Source organism: Protopterus annectens, chromosome 5.part0 (assembly GCF_019279795.1).
Source record: "Protopterus annectens isolate FY-2018-M chromosome 5.part0, PAN1.0, whole genome shotgun sequence".
Lineage (NCBI taxonomy): Eukaryota > Metazoa > Chordata > Ceratodontiformes > Protopteridae > Protopterus > Protopterus annectens.
The window spans coordinates 1,186,924,504-1,186,944,662 of NC_056735.1; the positions used below are offsets into that span (position 1 = coordinate 1,186,924,504).

Here is a 20,159-nt window from a genome sequence, read left to right on the forward strand (position 1 = left end):
CCTAGGGATAGGTTCCACCGAATCTGGAGCCATCCACGCCTTCCGAGCCACTACCTCCATGAGAGGGTCGAAAGGCGGAGACACCCAGGAGGTGGAGGGTCGAGATCCGAATGCCTCCAGGTATACTGACTCGTCCTCGGAGGGATTAAGGGAGGGCCAGTTCCCCCTCTGTTTAAGGATTTCAAGGATGTCTGAAAATGAGACATCCTCAGAGGAGGACCTTGGGGATCCCTCAGACTCATCCAAGTCAGTATCTGATGTAGTAGACTCAGGGGAGTCTAAATGTTTCCTCTTACATGTCCTCTTACGCGGGGGTTCTCCTGACGGATCAGGAGAAGCCTCGGAAGAGGAAGATATTCCCAATGGAGAAACCTGAGGTGTTGGATCTCTGGGTCCGGGAGCAAGAGAGTGGGAAGAGACGTCAGCAGGCACTTGACTAAGCCCAGGGGATAGTACACTCCTCATCACCTCGAAGGCTCCCCCGTCAGAGAGACCAGAAAGTTCCCTCTCCGAAGAGATAGGAACCCCAGGCCTCACCGAGAGGGAAGGCTCCGAGGCAGATGTCGGGGCCGAGCTCACCAACGCCGAAGCTCCGAGAGGGAGAACGGGGTCGGACAAGGGTCCGATGCCACTCGCCCCCTCGGAGCCGACGAGAGAGATTAGACGCCCGGATCCCTCCAATGAAGGTCTCAAGGAGGAAATCTGAGCCGAGGACGACGGAGCCGAAAGGGGTGGTACCGGCTCCGAAGTCACAACGGTACCGGTTCCGAGGAGCTCCGGCTCCGAACTCTGTAAGAGAGTCGGAGGAGGAATGCTTGGTGGATGTGATATAGCTAAAGTCTGTTGAGATGGGCTATGGAGTATTTGGGCCAATGCCCAAGACTTTAATAGTCTACTCGCCACTCTCTCAAGGTCGTGATCAGATAGCCTGGATGACCGAGAAGATCGGCTCCGATGGCTCCGCTCCGAGAGCAAAGGTGATCTCGGAGCCGAATGTATGGATTCCACTGAAGGGGATCGAGATCTCTTTTTTGAGATCAATGGAGCCATCGGAGCCGAAGATATGTAGGCTCCAGCCGGAGCAGACACTGAGTGGCTGGATCTGGTAGTATTGGCGCTAGATGGAGCAGATACTGAGACTGGCATGGAAAGATCGGCTCCGGCCGGAGCCAATCTCGAGCCTGGTGAGGAAGGACTTGAAGCCGACGGCTTAGAAGCTTGAGCCGAAGGCTTAACAGGTTTCGAGGGCTTCCCCGGCACCGACTTAGTCGGGGAGCTCTCGGGCTTTAATAAGCCCCTTAATATGAGTTTATTTTTTCGTTCCTGCAGGACTCTTTGGCTGAAAGCATGACAGATAGCACAAGAGTCCTGCAGGTGCGAAGGTCCCAGGCAATAAACACAAGAAGTGTGACTGTCTGTCAGAGACATCTTCTGACAGCACGAGTCACACTTCTTGAAGCCTGAGACCTTAGTGTCCTTCGACATAACTGTGTCGATGAACAACAGTAACACAATCACACACAAAAAACACTCAGTCCAAAAAATTAAATTAAATTAACCAGGGAAAACACACAGTCACACACAAACAATCCCTGACAGGAAAAAATTTAGGGAGGGGAAGGCCTAAGGCCTGACTAGGGACAAGGGAATATTTAGTCAAAAAGAAGGGAACACTGACGGGAATAGGGCTAAGGTGAGTCGATAATTAACAACAATATAATATATATATATATATATATATATATATAAAGTAAAGGGGGGTAGACGAAAAGTCTCTGAAAAGTTCACTTACCAAGAGCTGGTAAAAGAAGGCACCTCGTTAGCGAAGCGGCAAACGAGATCCGAGTAATCTCCGCCTTGCATCATAGGATATAGGGTTGCCTCGAGCTGGTAAAATTAGCTCTCGAGCTTAGCAAGTGCCGAGTCGGAGCCGAGGATCGGCTCCGAACCCATCCAGCAAGAATGAAGGCGAGAATGACAACTTGACATCAAAATCTTTTCCATTTTCCTGCATAAGATTTTCTAGTACTAGGACGTCTGGCTTCTAAAATGACATCCATAACCTGCTTGGGTAGGAAAGAAGAAATCAAAGGCCCTGGATTAACCAGGCCGCCAGGCTGAGAGTTCTGACATGAGAGTGTAGAACCTGACCCTGATGTTGGGACAGAAGGTTCGGAGACAGAGGTAAAACCCAAGGGGGCTCCAGACATAAGTTTTTTAGAGTTGGGTACCAAAACTGTCGAGGCCAATTTGGGGCCAGCAAGATTATCATCTTGGGCTTGTCCTGTTTTATCTTTAATAAGACCCATGGAAGAAGAGGAAGAGGCGGAAAGGCATATCCCGAGAGGTTCCTCCAACTGAATGACAGGGCATCCACTTTCCAAGCTTCTTTGTGTAAAGTCCTGGTGCAAAAATTCTGTAGTTGATGATTGAGATGGGATGCAAAGAGGTCTATGTGAGGACATCCCCAGACTGCTGTTATCATCCTGAATATTTTGGTGTCCAGCATCCACTCGTGTGGATCCGAAAGGTTTCTGCTCAGACGGTCTGCCAGGAAGTTTTGCTTCCCTGGTAGAAACTGAGCTTGAAGATCCAGATTGCAAGCTAGAGCTGTGTTCCATAGATCCATGGCTAGTCTGCAAAGGGGGTAGGAATGAGATCCCCTTTGCTTGTTTATGTACCACATAACTGTGGTGTTGTCTGTCCGTATCAGTAGTTGTCCTGGTTGTAGAAGATTCCTGAAGGCCATTAGAGCTTTCTGAACGGCTAACATTTCCTTTAAATTGATATGCAGGTGCTTCTGATCCTTTGTCCAAAGGCCCTGCAGACAGCTGCCCTGAAAATGGGCTCCCCAAGCATAATCCGAGGCGTCTGTGGTTAGAATCTGAGTGGCAGAAGGCAGACAGAAGGGTTTCCCTTTGTTTAGAGCACATGCCCTGGACCACCAAAGAAATTCCTTTTGAAGGCAAGGCAGGACGGAGATCAGTATGTCTAAACTGTGGCAATGCTGAGACCATACACTTTTTAGGTACCACTGTATTTTCCTCATGTGTAGTCTTGCATATGGTACGAGAAGGATGCAGGAGGCCATGTAACCCAAAGCCTGCAGGAATCTCCTTGCAAATAGCGGAGTTAAAGTTGCCAAGGTTTTGAAAGTTGAAGCCAGCTGTAATTGTTTTTCGGATGTCAGAAATGCCATCTGGGTTGTGGTGTTTAGAAGAGCACCCAGAAAAGTTATCTGTTGTGATGGTGACAAATTTGACTTTATGTTTACAGAGAATCCCAGGAACTGGAGGAGGTTCTGTACAAATTCTAGATGCTGGAGTAAAACATCCTTGCTGTCTGCCTGAATTAGACAATCGTCCAGATAAGGGTAAATTTGAATTCCCTTGAGTCTGCAGTAAGCTACTACTGGAGCCAGGCATTTGGTGAAGACCCTGGGCACAGTAGACAATCCAAAGGGCAGCTCAGAGAACTGAAAGTGCCTCGATCCGGCCTTGAACCTGAGGTATTTTCTGCGTTCCTGCCTGATGGGAATGTGTAAATATGCCTCCTTTAAATCCAAAGTTACCATCCATGCATCTTTGGACAGCATTGGAAGTAGCTGCTGTAGAGTAAGCATCTTGAATTTTGGAATCTCTAGAAAGGTGTTCAAGACTGACAGATCCAGAATGGGTCTCCATGAGTTTTGCTTCCTGGGGACTAGAAAGAGCCTTGAGTAAAAACCTTGTCCCATCTCTGAAAGTGGAACCAGTTCTATGGCTTTCATAGCCAAAAGAGCTTCCACCTGGTTTAAGGCCTCTGTCCATTGATGTTTTGGAAGGTCTGGCCATCCGCTTAGCCTTGGCAGGGTATGAAAATGGAATTTGTAACCTCTTAAAACCACATCCAAAACCCACTTGTCTTGGGTTATACGAGTCCAATTTTAATAAAAAAGAGAAAGTTTTCCTCCAAGAGGGGCTTCCAGGCAAGAAGTTCCTGCAGCCCAACAGAGGGAGTCATTGAGTTTGTTTCCTATGAGTTTGTGACCTGTCCTCTCCTCCCCTAGGGGTGGAAGCAGTCCACTGTCTTGGTCAATAAGAAGCTTGTGTTTGAGGCCTTCCTCTGGAGCGTCTGTATCTACCCCTCTGAGGCCTGTCTGAAGTGGGAAAGGACCAATTTTTAGAAGGCCAATTCTTGCTAAATCTAGGTATCTGTACTTGTAAGAAATCTTTAACTGTTTGCATGGATTTCGCCTTATCCTCCATCTTTTTAATCACCTCTTCAGCTTTTGATCCAAACAAAACATTATGCTGTACAGGAGCATCCAATAATTTAGCTTTTACTTGTTCTGGCAAATTTTGTTCCTTTAGCCATGCATGCCTTCTAATGACTGTGCCGGAGGCAGCAGCCCTACAAGAAGCCTCCAAGGCATCAAATCCACAGTGTAAACCATGCTTCCCAACTTGTTCAGTGGCATGCAATAAGTCATGTAATTCCTTATCATCTCCACAGGCAGAAATGGAAGTAAGCTTTTGTTTTAAAACAGACAAGAGAAATTGCTGGTATTTCAGCATATGAGATGGTTTAAAGCCCTAATGGACAAAGTAGCAGAAGTGTACACTTTTTTGCCCCATCTTTCTAAGGATGTAGAATCCTTTTCAGTGGGAATGGGATTTTTGGCAGAAGCGGCCTTAACTCCTTTAGGACCCTGAGAAATGGTTTCAGGGTCAGCAGAAGGGTTCTTGTATAAAAACTGGTGGGAATCAGGAACCCTGTAACATCTATCAGGCTTAACAGGAGCAGGAGGAAAAGAGTCAGGGGTTAAGTTAGCCTCCGAAAAAGCATCATCCACAATATCCAAAACAGGAGGAATAGCCAGGGGTCTATGTTGGGGAAGAAGAAGAAAATCCCTTAGTCTTTTCTTAGATTCCAAATACTCCTGTCCTTCCCAGTGGAAATGTTCCCTCATTTCATGCAAAGTTTCCCCAAAAGAGAAGTCCTCAGGGGGAGAAGCTGAAGGAATGGATTCCTCAGCATCAGAATCCTCATAAGGAGGGAAAGAATATTCCTGGTCAGAAGAAGAAACTGAAGAAACAGAAGCCTGATCAGAGGAATCATAATAAACATCCTGCCTTGGCCTTTTATCTGGAGGGGGATGTGAACCCCTAATCATAGTAAGTAAATCCTCCGCCATCTTGAGTAACTTGTTTCTGTGACTTGGGAGCCGGTTCAGAAGAGGCCTGTGTTGCAGTCTTCGATTTAGGAGTCTTTGCCTTTATTAGAAGTTGAGTAGGCCTGAAAACCCCTTCGGAAGCCAGTACCTGCACAGCGGCTCCGGACCCATCCGAAGGAGCATTGTCCGAAGGTCCTGCAATAGAAATATTTAAAGGCCTGGTTGGCTCCTCATGAGAGTCCATTTCGGCCATCGGTTCTGAAATGGCCGACAGGGGCTGCAAAAGCGCCTCACTGATGACGGCCGAACCTGAAGCTGGCTCCGCTTGTGCGCTATCATCAGATTTGGACCTCGGAGGCCTGTCTTTATCCTTGCGATGTTTGTGAACTCCGGTAGCCGGAACCATATCAGATGACATTTTGTAGTTAAAGCACCTACCGAAGTAATGAAAAGCAAAATCGTACCTTCGTTTAATTGTACGTTGATTGAATCTAGCACAAAACCGACAACTAGCTACGTCGTGGTCAGGGCCTAAGCAAGGAATACAGTAAGTAACTTTTTCTGACATCGGACTGGAGCAAGAAAAAGTTACCCCAACGGGGTACTTAGCTTTGAGTGGAGAAGAAAATCTTCGGACTGAAGTTTATCAGAAAAAATCGTCAGGAGTCAGCTCGACCGGCACTTGCGAACTGCTATCACCGCACGGCAAGAAAGACTGGAGAAGATGGCGTCGGCTGTCAGCTTTGTACTCCTGGCGCTCTGACGTCAGGGAGCATGGTTGAACAGCCGGCGGACCCAGACTTTGGGATTCTGGCCGACCGAGGGCTGCCTGCCAGCAGGGGAGAACCCTACAGTCATGACTGCAACAGTGAAACACGATGAACATCATCAGGAAGGTGTTTTGTAGGTTTTGGGCACGATGTCAGAGAAATGTAATACCCTCTGGAGATTATTCTCTGCACCCACTGAGCTTTTGTAATAGAGTGCCAGGCAGTTTGCTGCAGAGAAAAACAAGCCCCGACTGCTTCCAGAGAAAAGCAATTGGGCAACACTTCAGGAACGTTGATAAGACCGTCTGGAGAAAGAATCCCTAGAGTCTTGATTTCGATGACCCCCTCTGCCCCTAAAGGGGCATCTTCCACCATTGGAACCCCCTCTGCCTCAAGGGGAATCCTCACCACGTGCACTGCGGAAAGGACCTTGAGTTTTTTTGTGCCATATTTTCCCACTCCTCTGGTTCCTGGATTTTCCCACTCCTCTGGTTCCTGGAAAAAGAACATTGGGGCTTGGGAAAACATAGGCCAACGGCAGACAAGGTCTTTCTGTTCTACTCGCACCTGGCCAGTGTGTCCTTTATTTTGGAACGAAACAAGGAAGATGGTTCAATAGGGACATTCAAAAAGGAAGACTTGGGAGTCCGCGAGGTCACAGATGCGCATCCAGGCATGACGCCTCATGACTATGCCTGCACCTGCAGCTCTAGCCGCCCCTTCAGTTGCATGGGAGAGCAACCTCATGGACGAGTTGGAGATAGACTCAAGGGTGGCAAGTTGAGGGGCAACCTTGTCTCGTGCCTCGCCAGAAACTTGACCCGCGAGGGCTCCAGAAAGTTCGGAGATCAGATCTCTTTGGAGACTCGTGAAATGTGCCAAGTAGCTCAGAGAGCTGACTGCAAAAGTCGCTGAAGCAAAAACTCACTTCCCTAGTCTGCCCACAGCCCAGGACTCTCTGTTAGGTAGGTGAACAGTAGGACTCTCCTCCGCAAGGTCCTTTTTAGTGGCCACCACCACCATAGCATCTACTGGCAAGCCTCTAGACCAGTGGGGATGCTACTCTGGTGGTGAAAGAATCTTGTCTGGTCTCCAGGGAATGGCCTCAATAGAATCAGGGTTCTTCCACGCATGCTGCACAGCAAGCTGGACTAACTCGTCAGCAGGTGGGGTCACCCCAAGAAGTAGAAGGCCAAGAGTGGAAAACCTGCAGGAAAACAGATTCCTCCAAGGAAGAGTTATCGAGGGCTTCCAGCCACCCCTCTGTTTCAATATTTCCAGGATATCTCCAAAGGAGACATAGTCAGGGGGTGACCGTGGGGATCCTTCCCCATCATCGTAGTCCATATCCTCTGTGACAGACTCTTCCAGGGAGTCTAGGTGTTTCCTCTTACAAGCCTTCTTCAGAGGGGGTTCTTCAGTGGGAATGTCTGAAGAAGACTCGTAAGGAAGAATACCCTGAACTGGGGTTTCCTGAGGCTTCTGCTCTCCGTGTCCTGGGGAGGTGAGCCCTTGGTAGCTGTAGCTCAGAGGGAGCAGGGGAAAGATCCGACGTAGGAGGAATGCTACCAGAACCAAGCACCCTCTCCATCACCCGGAAAGCAGAACTGCCCAAAGAGGAATGGAAGCCCAGAACGGAGGACAATCTCGGAACTGGGGCACACCCCGCTCCGCCAGAACTGCTCACGGGGATGGAGCCTCAAGCAAGATCAGGGCAGGTGCTGCCACCGGATCAGAGAATGGAACCGATAAACTTGGAACCATGCTCAGAACAGAGGGTTCCACTCCCCCAAACATGAGAATGAGGAAGGGACAGCTCAGATGGAACCAAAACACAAAGGGGTGGCCTCAAAGCCTCAGTGAGGGTCACTGTCTGGGCCAAGGAATGAGTTCCCACCAAGGACATCAGAGCTATGGGCCTCGGAACTGACGGATACAAGGGAGGAGTATAAGTGCGAGTCCTGGGAGCAGTAGACCCAAACCCCGAAGTGGGTTGAATCTTAGGAATGCTTGTAATCACTCTGGCTGTCAACAGCTGGTCCAGCAGGAGCACCACTTCGAATTCAGAAAGACTCCTGGTGGACCTTGTCGACACTCCCAAAGGGGAGTCAGGCCGGTCCAGAAAAGGGCTTTAAGTCTGACCTAAGAACGGGTCCAATGAAGGGAAGTACTGGGTCCGTGATGTTTGAGTTGTTGGTACCGTAGACTCAAACTTGGAAACAGGCAACAGAGGAATCAACAATGTCGAGAAGGGACTCTGTGCAGAGGAGGCACTCGAGTCAAGGTTATCAGCTACAAAGGGATTGCCGGAACTGCCTTCTGTACGGTAAAAGGTGAAGTTGGTGCTGAAACTTCAGAAGACAGTAAGGTCGGAGCGGTAGTTACTGTAGTTATGACTGGTGCCGAAGGTGGAACTGATGTCAAAGATTCAGTTTAGAAGCAACTGGAGCTGAGCTCGGAATAGAAGCAACAGTCGTAGTTGGAGCTGATGAAGCAATCTTGTGTTCGGTCAAAAATTTGTGGGCCTCGTGTTTGTGGGACTTGCCCTTATCACCAGCCGGTGAAGAGAGATCGGAATGTGGACTTTTTTGTCCTTCACTGGAGGGGTTGAGACCTCCGACACAGAAAGGGCCTCTGAGAAGGTCGAGGTTAACAGGCCTTTCAAAATCAGTTTATGTTTTTCTCTCGTTAAGCATTCGCTGACTAAAACTCAAGCGAATCCGGCAAGGAGGTTTCACAGAGAGGTGAGAAACCCCCAGACAATACACACAATCATCGTGCAAGTCACTGTTCGAGGTTTAAACATTGCACTTCCTGCAATCGCAAACTCCCTAAGTCCCTTTTTTCTCAGACATATCCATACACACAAAAACAAACAAATTACTGTTAAGAAAGTGAGAAAAGGAAGATACCAACAATGGTATCAAACAATACCACAAGGGTAGGAGAGGGCATTACCAACGATGGTATGAGAAATACCCAATGGGTAGAGCTACACAGAGAGAGTAGAAAAACAAGTTAGTTTAGAAAAAGGGTTCAAAAATACACAAATATTTGTAAAATATGACACTTAGCTGGAAGAACACGGTGAAACGCTGCTATATGGCTGTGCGGCAAACGAGATCGGAGGTAAATGGGAGAAGGGCATTGTGGGTAGCAGCTTAGCTTGAGAGTTTTTGGTGTACACGAGCTTGGTATTAGGCCGACTAGTCATCAGTGATGAATGGGAAGAAGATTGACATCAGATATATAATTACCTCTTTAAATGAAAGCAGGTAATAAAAGTGGAAATGCAAAGTAAATCTTTATTACCCCACTGGTATCACAGACCTAGAAGTGAATTATTCCCAATAACCAAGGAAACCAATTCCTACTGGGCTACTAAAATAAACTTTATACTAGTAGTACTAACCATTTATGAAGCATAAAATTCTTAAAAGGTATGCTTGAAGCACAGGGTCTCCGCACTGGTTGAAAACAGTCCAGTAAAGAAATCTCCATAAGTGGTACGACTGGTAAGGTAAATTCAAGGTCCAGTGATCATAAGAAAGGACAAAAGCCTTACTATAAACCTAGTAAATGGGTGTAGCAGTCTTTTTCAACTCAGAAGTAATTAAGTCTACAACAGCTGGTTCAGTCCCACTGTTTTATACTCTAGCACCCTTTATCTATCCAGTTCAGAAGACATTCATGAGGCAGCTATACACAAGATCCCACTTACTACATTCTTACACATAAAAAAACACCATCACTACAGCCCACCTTAACTTTAGTCTGAAATCAGTCTCCATTTACATTTCTGCTTGTACGTCAATGACACAGTCCCAGTAATGTGCACAACCAACAAAAGCAGTGGTAACTTAGAAGGTATGGGAAACTGTGCCAGACAGACTTTCAAGGTAAAACAATCCATCAACATGTTCAAGGCTTTATAGAACTGGATCAGTAAAACACTCTGTAATGGAAACTAAGTGACATTACCTTGTGGAAATGTGCCCTTTGGACTGCCCAGAAGAGTTGGACTGCACTTTTGGTGTCTTGGAAATAAGTTTTCTTGTTTCAAAAAGGCAATCTGCCTTGCGTTTCACCTGCTCTGACTGTGACCTGCCAGCAGACAAAAAAGATGATGTCAACACAAATGTACCAAGCTAAAAAATCCACTCCATTGCTGGAAGGCATTTCCTTTCAGAGGTCAGTAAGCACCTCTTATCTTGCCAACATGACTTTTTTTTTTTTTTTTTTTATTAATCCACTAGCTTCTGTGGATCAGTGAACACAGTCATAACTACAAATATACAAGCCTTGATATTTATCTATGACTGCAGATGCAGCTTTATAAAACAAATGCAGCTTTCAGAGACCCAGTCCTACTTCAAGCAGCTATTAAACTGCTGGCCACAGAAAGATTTCAGAAAAGATTTCAGGTGGAAACTAAATAAATACAAGAAATTAACCTGTTCAAATTCACCAGTACTTGTGGCTGCTGACAAAAGTCAAATACAGGTTTTCAACTGTAATTCAGAGACATTAACTATTCTGCAAGCTTTTTCCATTAAAAAGCATTATTTAAGCAGTTTATAAACAAGTTTAGAAAAGAGTAATTCCCACTCTTTTTTTTTTTTGTCTAAGCATATTTTACAGAGAATTAGTGAAGTTCTATGACCACTGCATGGCCATCATTTTTACTTACTTGGTAAAAATATTAATATGTAGGCACACTGGTCCCACAACAATCATTTAAAAACACAAGTTAAAGCATCATGTTGTTGCAGGGCTCTTTATAAACTTCCCAATATTAGCTTAGAGGTTTACAGGATAATAGACAAGTTTATTTTTCAGGTTAAGCGCTTTCATCAAAGTAAAACCGACTTCCTCAGAACAATATACAAACAGTCGTGTGGATTTAAATATATTACACTGTCACAGGATAGGTGAGGAATCCCACCAGTCAAACAAAAGATCTCTTGAATAAATTAATACCTTAAAGGCATACACTATAAACACTAAAAATACAATAAAATACATTTCTGTGAAGAAATTACATAAAATTAAACCCTTTCCGCTCTTTCTTTTAAAGCAGGCAAGATAGATATAAAATCATTTAATCCTGGAAACAGATTAGCTGCCAAACGAAGCTGCCACATCAGTTCCCTCTTGTTTAAAGTGTTTTTCCAGTTGCCGCCCCTGGGGTTTATTTCAATGGTATCTAATATCCCAAACTTAAATCCAGAAAAATGAACACATATTTTACTATGCCTAAATAAGGCATTGGTTTCTTTTGAATTCTTAATGTCATATAAGTGTTCATATATCCTGGACCTAACAGCCCTCTCAGTTTTCCCAACATAAAACCCCGGGCAGGAATTACACTTTGCCAGATAAACTATTTTGCTAGTCTGACAGTTACCTTTTTTGAAAAACAGTGTGTCCTGGTTGACATTATCAAGTTTCAAACTAGCAGCAGATAGTATATATCTACACTGTGTACAACAACCACAGGCTTTGGTGAATTCATTCATTTTTTCACTACTAATGTTCATGTTACCCTCCAAGGTAAGTTTCAAGTTGTGGCCCACTTTAGTACAAAAAAAAGGCTGTTCACCCACTGCTTGTAAAATATTGGGGTGCAGGGTTTGAGTCTCACAAGGGATAATTGGCTAGGCTTACAATGGTTCAGAAGGGCAGTTAGCTTAGTACTAACCTATGAACCTATGATATGCCTTACAACTTCCTTCTCTATCTTCAGAACTAACCCATCTGTTTCTTGCCAGACCCGTGAATCCAGTTTCTGCCCATCTAACCAATCAGAAACCCTGACTTAATTACAACCCTAAACATTATGCTTACTAATCAACTCTGCTTTACTTTTCCGATGCATGTCCCATCTAAGTGAGATTTTGTAAGTATCATCAATAGGTTAAGAATTTATATTTTTTTACCACACACAAATATATGGAATTATGTTCTAAACTGTCTTGTCTTACTATATATTGTCTGACATATACCATGTTATAGCTAGACATCCACTGTCAATGAGTTCACAGATTCTTCCTGATTATTTTATGTATTTTATATACATTTTTATGTATTTTGTATAATCTTATGCATTTCACCTGGAGCTTTTCTCCCTGGGCCTCCACTGAAAATGGACCTATGCCCATTCGGACTTTCCCGGTAAACAAATATATATATATATATATATATACATATACACACACACATACATACATACATATACATACACAAACACACATTATTTATTACATATATATATATCTATATATAGATATATATATATATAGATAGATAGATATATATAGATCGATATATATATATATATATATATATATAGATATATATATAGATATATATATAGATATATATATAGATATATATATATATATATATATATATATATATATATATATAGATAGATATATATAGATATATATATATATATATATAGATATAGCTATATATATTATAGCTATATATATATATATATATATATATATATATATATATATATAGATACATATATATATATATATATATATATATATATATATATATATATAGATATATATATATAGATATATATATATATATATATATATATATATATATATATATATATAAATACTTGGCATCAACAGTTCAGAGTAATGTTGAGTGTGGAAGAGGTGAAGAAGAGAGTACAGGCAGGGTGGAGGGCATGGAGAAGAGTGTCAGGAGTGATTTGTGACAGACGAGTACCAGTAAGAGTGAAAGGGAAGGTCTACAAGAGGGTAGTGAGACCAGCTATGTTATACGGGTTGGAGACAGTGGCATTGACAAAAAGGCAGGAGTCAGAGCTGGATGTGGCAGAGTTAAAGATGTTAAAATTTGCACTGGGTGTGCCGAGGGTAGACAGGCTTAGGAATAAGTATATTAGAGGGTCAGCCCAGGTTGGACGGTTTGGAGACAAAGCCAGAGAGGCGAGACTGCATTGGTTTGGACATGTGCTGAGGGGGGATGCTGGATATTATTGGGAAAAGGATGCTAAGGATGAGGCTGCCAAGTAAGAGGAAAAGAGGAAGGCCTAAGATAAGGTATATGGATTTGGTGAGAGCACATGCAGGTAGTTGGGTGACGCAGCAAAATGCAGAGAAGAAGAAATGGAAACAGATGATCCACGGTGGCGACCCCGAATGGGAACAGCCGAAAGAAAAAAGACACACACACACACACACACACACACACACACACACACACACACACACACACACACACACACACACACACACACACACACACACACACACACACACACACACACACACACACACACACACACTCTCAAAACAGAACAGGGAATTGGTAGTAGGAGCTTGCTTGTTGGAGAACTCTTGCTCTCAAGCATTTAAAATACTACTGTATCTTTCTCATGTCTACCTGGGCAATGAGCACCATAAGGATAGTGGCTGACAAGTTGTCCAAGGGGGACTTCTACAGCCCTAGAGCTGTCACTACTGTCCTCCAAGTAGACGCAAAAAGATCTGTCCAAGCCAGAATGGAGGACTTCGCCATTTGGAAGGGAAAAAAAACGTTGCCCTGGTACTATGTCTACTACGGCTCCCAAAGAGAATTTTGACTTCTCTGCAGTAAGCATAAACTTTAGATGGATTCAGGAAGAAACAGAGTACTTAATACTTTGCAGCACTTCTACTGAATTAATCAAAGTCTGGTTAAAGATTGATCTCCTAGGTCACGTGGAGGATAAATACTGATGTTTAAACATTTAGTTAATGTAGGCAGACCAAACGTCAAAGGGGTAAAAAGAAAACAGCTGTGTTCTGCCCTCTGAGACTAATGCCTGTGGATGAGCAAATATGAACCTTTCAGCTCTACAGCTGACAAACTCCTGAGGTTTAAAACAGGAATTAATATCTGTCTGACCAGAATCTTGACTTTCATTATCTGCAGAAACTTAATCCACGTGGACAAAAAAGGTATGGGTTACACAGGACCACCTCTGTTTTTCCGGCTCAGAAACAGTCTATAGAGTAAATGCCTTTACCTTACTCTAACCGGCATCTTCTCCATGGCTCCACCATGCATAAAAAAGTGTCAAACATATTCTGTTCCAGCTCATTCTGGCCTTGGGGGTAGATGGAGGGGGAGGCATTCTTAGGAAGGAAGGAAAAATCAAGGTGCATGTTGAATCCAGAAGTCAGTCTGTGCCTCCTAGGAGCATAAAGTCCACATTGACACACACTGAGTTTTATAAAAGATGCTTTAAAGTGTCTTGCAGCCCATTTTACTTTTTTTTTTTTGGGGGGGGGGGGGGGTTGGAGACTAAGAATATGATTTAAAGGTTTCTCTTTCATAACTTCAAAGGCTTGAAACAGAAAAAGCAAGGCTACAGGTTTCTCTTTGTACCTCCTTGCCCTCTTATGTGTCTCAAACAATTCCCTTGAGCCTTAATTAAAAAGCTTCCTCATAAGATTAAGCATCTCTCCAACATGATGTCTTCACTGTAGGGGAAGTGGGCACACAAAAAGTGCCCTCATCACTGGTGTCGTAGCCCCCCCACCAAAAAAAAGACATCCGCACAGAAAACAACAGATTTTCCCTTTCCCAGATCTGCTCCCAACATGAAACAGTGGATTGCTTGAGGATTACATTTAAGCCAAATATCCACATATTCCTCAGCTAACACTTGGTAATCAAAGGTATTAAAGGACATGGCAGCCAAAGGCAAGGCAAGAGTGAAGCTCTCAAACACAGCCCTAAATCTAAGGTAAATGAAAACTTGTCAGAAGTGGTCTGCTCAGAAAGTAAGGCTAACCAGTGGGTCTCTGTCAAAGGTTCACACAAGAGTCGGGGTGCACTGGTAGGAGAACACTTTTGAGGGTGTAGCAAGAATTTGTATTAGGATGATCATCAAAAAAGGGTGCCTAGAAACCAGCATATAACATGGAGGCCTTGTTCACATTGCCACAGGCCTGGACAGCTGTACAGGACAGAATTCTACTACCTTCAAAGCCATCAGCAAAAGTGGGAATATAGTTGAAACAAACCTTGTGATCACTGCAAAGAAGCAGGCACTCACAAGATCCAATTTCTGCAGCCTAAGACGGAAGTAGTCACTGCAGCCTTGATCCAAATCCACTGGTTCCTTCACCATTAATTCCCACCCCTCTTAAAATTTCAAATGGCAATAATTCCGATATCTCAAACTTCAGACCTATTGCCATTCTCTCTCCTATCTCTAAGGTATTGGAAAAAATGTATTCACACTAAAATTCGACACTTTCTTCTTCACAACCAAATGTGATCTCCCACACATCACAGCTTTAAGCCATGACATAATAGCACCACAACTGCCCTCATATCCTTCATGGGCACTATCAACAGAGCCCAAGACTCTACTAAAATTGTTTCCTCTTTATTCCTGGACCTCTCAAAAGCTTCTGACACTGTCTCAGCATCTACTGCTAAACCATCTCTCTAAAACTGGCCTTTTCCCCTCCTCTCTTCACTGGTTCTCAAGTTACATAACTGGCAGACAACATACTTTCAAATAGCAACATTCCTTCTCGTATCACAATACGACTAATGGAGTTTCCCCAAGGTTCAATACTAGGACCCCTCCTATTCTGTATTTTAATTAATTTCCACTCATCCCCAGGTCAAGGTTCTCTTATTCAACATGCAGACGATGCCAACAATTATATGCACCTCAGATTCCATATCTGATCTCGTACAACTAAATCAGTCAGCATTCACCACTACTGAGACAAGGATGCATAACCATCAACTATCCCTCAACCCCTCCAAAACCAAACTCATGCTATTCACCCCCAAGAAGATGATCTCCTTTAACAAAGCTCAGTTCACTATACTCTCACAGAATAATACAGCTACTGAGGTACTCAGGCAAAACTACTAGCAGTGTTCATAGACAAACACTTGAAATTTGACATACACATACACCACAGTACAAGCAAAATACATTACAAGCCTGGCATCTTCAACAGGCATGGAAATTTCCTTAGCCTTTCCACAAAACAAGTTCTTGCTACCACTTGCCTACTACCTTCCCTACTATATGGTGCAACATTACTTACAAACTTCCCATCCTCACTAAAAACTAAACTCAAGACGTTATAACAACACTGCCAATTTCACTACTTATACCAAACAATTTACCCTCAACTGTACTGCTCTTCACTCTCTCAACTGCCTTGAACTGCCTCACTACCTTTCCTACATGCAACTAACTACCCACAAAAAACTATTTAAACCATCAGTGTTGTCCTGCCCTCCACCAGATATTCGGCTTCTACCAGCCAAACAGGTCACTCAGATCAGAGAATCAGCACCTATTGCAGGTCCAAAAACAAAACCTGTCTGTTGGTCAGCTTCTATACTCAAGTTCAGTGGTCAAGGCTTGCAAAGCCCTACCTTTAACAACTATAATCATTAAACTGACCCTTTCAAAACCTCCCTAAGAGCTTCTGATCTTCCAACTGTAACTGCAAATGCACCTTATCTACTTGCCTCAAATCACAATCAACGTCTACTTAAAGCAGCAATTTATAACTGAAATGTAATATAATTTAATTCCAAGCGTAAGCCTTGCTTGCTTATTTCGACTGTCAGAGATATCTAGACTAATGTAAGGCATTAGTCTCACTATTTCTAATGTCTGAAATCTTATACAATTAATTAAATCTTTTCTCATTCTGTTACTAATTCAACACTACCAGTGTTAACTATGCTACACTATGCTGTATATACTCATGTAATTACTCAATGAAAATGTATTCGTTAGGTTTTGCATTCTTATGTATCCAGTTTATGTTGTTTCCTGTTACTGGTGAAACATTCTCCCCAGGCCTCCACTGAAAATGAGCTCTTGATGGCCCAGTGGACTATCCTGATAAACGAATGCAAATAAATAAATAAATCAAACAAATAAAGCCAGCTATCCTCCTTTTCAACCCTCTGGTATTGAAAGGAAGGAATCCGGCTCCACAATGAAAATTTGCAAAGTTCTGCAAGTCAGACTGGAATGTGCTTGCAATTAATTCCTATGTGTAAAGAATCATACTTCTGTAGTACTCCTTATGATGGAAATGTTCTGTTTATCCATCCCTTTTACTTTTTTTTTTGGAGACTGTGAATACTTTTTCCAGGCCAACAGCAATGGCAGAAGAACCACAGTAAAACTGTGGCACCCACACAGCAGTAGAAGTGTCAGCAACTCAGACATGTCTTGCAATTCAGGTGGAGGATAAAGGCCTGAAAAATAGTAGAACCCCGCTAGAAGTCACTGCTGCACACTTGTGGCTCTACATCCAGATACTCAAAATTAAGACGAAGAAGATACAAGCCCATCCCTCAGGTACCAACTAAGCTTCAACAGGTAAAAAAGACAGACCTAAACATTTCACTGGTCAGCAGGTGGTCAGCCAGAATATTGAGGACCTTACTTCTGTGGCTCTGCTTGACAGGGGCACAGGAAAATAATTTTCTTGGGTGGCAAAAGCCAGGGTACCATTTGGCTGGGCTTATATTGGCCCTAGGGCCAGTAGCCAAGTACCTACCTATGAACCTTGCTTACCTGCTTTGAAGCTACTCCCACCATGGTGTCCACACAATTCTCTATTCCCAGAAACCTTGGCAACTTGAGCAGGATACTCCATTCACATCTGCAGGGAAACTACACATTATCTGCTACTCCTCATCTCCTACACCTACATATCCATGCCTCATCCAGCTTTCTGCTTTGCCTCCTCTGTCTCCAAATCCATAGACCCATTGTGCCGCTTACTACTAGTCGTTTTCAAAAGTGAGAAATGCAGTGATAAGACCACCAATGGTCAATAAGACTTGGGTTCAAAGAGGATTGCAGCAGAGGTCACAGTTAGTTGGACAAAATATTCCACTAAAATGTTGTGTGTGTCTATACACACACAGACACACACATATATATATATATATATATATATATATATATATATTTATATATATAAATATATATATAATGTATGTATATAGATATATATAGATATATATATATATATATATATATATATATACACACACATATACATAGATAGAGATATAGATATATAGATATATATATATATATATATATATATATATATATATATATATATATATATATATATGTGCGTCACACAGTAGATATAAAAAGTTACACACCCCTGTTAAAATGCCAGGTTTTTTTTATATAAAAAAATGAGACCAAAATAAATAATTTCAAAACTTTTCCCACCTTTAACATGACCTATAACCTGTACAATTCAATTGAAAACAAACAAATCTGTTAGACTCGTATCTATTTTTCCCCTCTCAGCATGGCACATCTTGACTTGGCAATATTTCTCCACTCTTCCTCGCAAAAGTGCTCCAAATCTGTCAGATTGCAAGGACATCTCTTATGCACAGCCCTCAAGTTCAACCCACAGATTTTCTATAGGATTTAGGTCTGGGCTCTGTCTGGGCCATTCCAAAACTTTAATTTTCTTCTGGTGAAGCCATTCTTTTGTTGACTTGGATGCTTGCTTGGGGTCATTGTTGTGTTAAAAGGTGAAATTCGTCTTCATCTTCAGCTTTCTAGCAGATGCCTGAAGGTTTTGGGCCAACAGTCACTGGTATTTGGAACGGTTTATAATTGCCTCCACCTTAACTAAAGCCCCAGTTCCAGCTGAAGAAAAGCAACCACAAAGCATGATACTGCCAGCACCATGCTTCACCATGGGGATGGCGTTTTGGTGATAGGTTCAGAGGCAGGTACTAGGCTATCTGCCCGAAGGCATTTATAAGCCTAGCCAGAATGTGTTGGCTTTTGCCCCCCCCCCTTAGATAAGTTCCCTGTGCCTCTGTCCATCAGTGCCACTAAAGTGATCCCGAGGGTAAATTTTCTGTTTCCCATCCATTCGTCAAGGTTTCTCTTGAAACGTGTTGGCGAGTAGCTCTGCCTAATGTAGACTGGAATCTTGTTCCAAAGCAAAGGGAAGTCTCTGGGACAGGAATCTATCCCTCCAGCACGTCCTATTTATTGTTGTGATGAGGTTTAGATCCCTACAGCATGTGGCTCGAAGGGATAAGGTTTTCTTTTGGTGGAGCATGTCCATCAATTCTGGGTTGGACATGGCCTTGTATGTCAGGCAGCTTGTATGTCAGGCAGAGATCACCTCTGAGTAGGCGGTATGCAACTGAATACAGCTGGAGTTTCTTCAGTCGAGCTGCATATGGCATTTGTTTAAGGCCAGTGATCCTCTTGGTGAGGTACTTCTGTGGTCTTTCCAGCTGTTGCAGGTGTCTTGTAAGGTACATCCCAAATGGGGTGTTGTACTCTATGATGGGTCTGATGAGGATGAGTAGAGGGGCACAATGACCTCTTTTGATCTGGATGTGAACCCTTTTGTGATTAGGCTGGCCAAATAGAAGGATTTTCTAATCACTATGGCAATGTGATAATCAAAAGAGAGATTACTATCTACTTGGGTCACCAGATCTCTTATTATGTTTTCTGTATTTAGGGGACTACCACCTATGTGGCAGTTTGTGGGTACTTTGTTTTTTCCAAAGGGGATGACTATGCACTTTTTGGCATTTAGCTTGAGACCATAATGTTGGCATCAGGTATCAGTCTCAGTGGGATCCTGCTGGAGGATGTTCGTGTCAGACAGTCAATTACAGCCCCTAGTTTGCAATTGTCTGCGAACTTCGTCAGCCACAGTCCTCCTCTGCTTGCCTGCACCTCTGAGAAGTATATGCTGAACAGGAAGGGTCCTAGGAATGAGCCCTGGGGAATGCCATTTGTAACCGGTTTAGAGACGGACCTAACTTACACAACTCTCACCATGCGAGTTATGTCAAGGATCCAGTAGGCAACCCATCTTGTGACATAGGGGTTTATGTTCAGGCTGGTGAGCTTGTCTAGAATACCGGAACGGTGTCGAAGGCCTTTGTGAGGTCTAGGTAGGCTGTGTGGACCACCATTCCATCGTCTATAGCGTTTGATAACTGTCTCAAATAAGTCCACCAGGTTTAGGAGGCATGATCTGCCCTTAAAGTCGAACTTGGTAGGGTCAAGAGTTTGGAGGTCCCCAATGACTCTGTTAATGAGTACCATGATGATACGCTCCATAGCCTTGCAGACCAAGCTAGTCAGGCTTATAGGGTGATGGTTCCCGGGGTGTGTTGTGGCTCCA

General features: G+C 43.4%; 1 protein-coding gene across 2 annotated transcripts in view; it reads right to left on the reverse strand.

Moving 5' to 3' along the window:
- TRIP12 (thyroid hormone receptor interactor 12) overlaps positions 1-20,159 on the reverse strand; it is a 3,849,287-nt gene that overhangs the window by 3,674,486 nt on the left and 154,642 nt on the right. For both annotated transcript variants that reach the window (XM_044071052.1, XM_044071053.1), the window contains one exon: positions 9,907-10,029. In XM_044071052.1, coding sequence (XP_043926987.1) covers positions 9,907-10,029 — 123 coding nt within the window. The remainder of the gene's footprint in view (positions 1-9,906; positions 10,030-20,159) is intronic.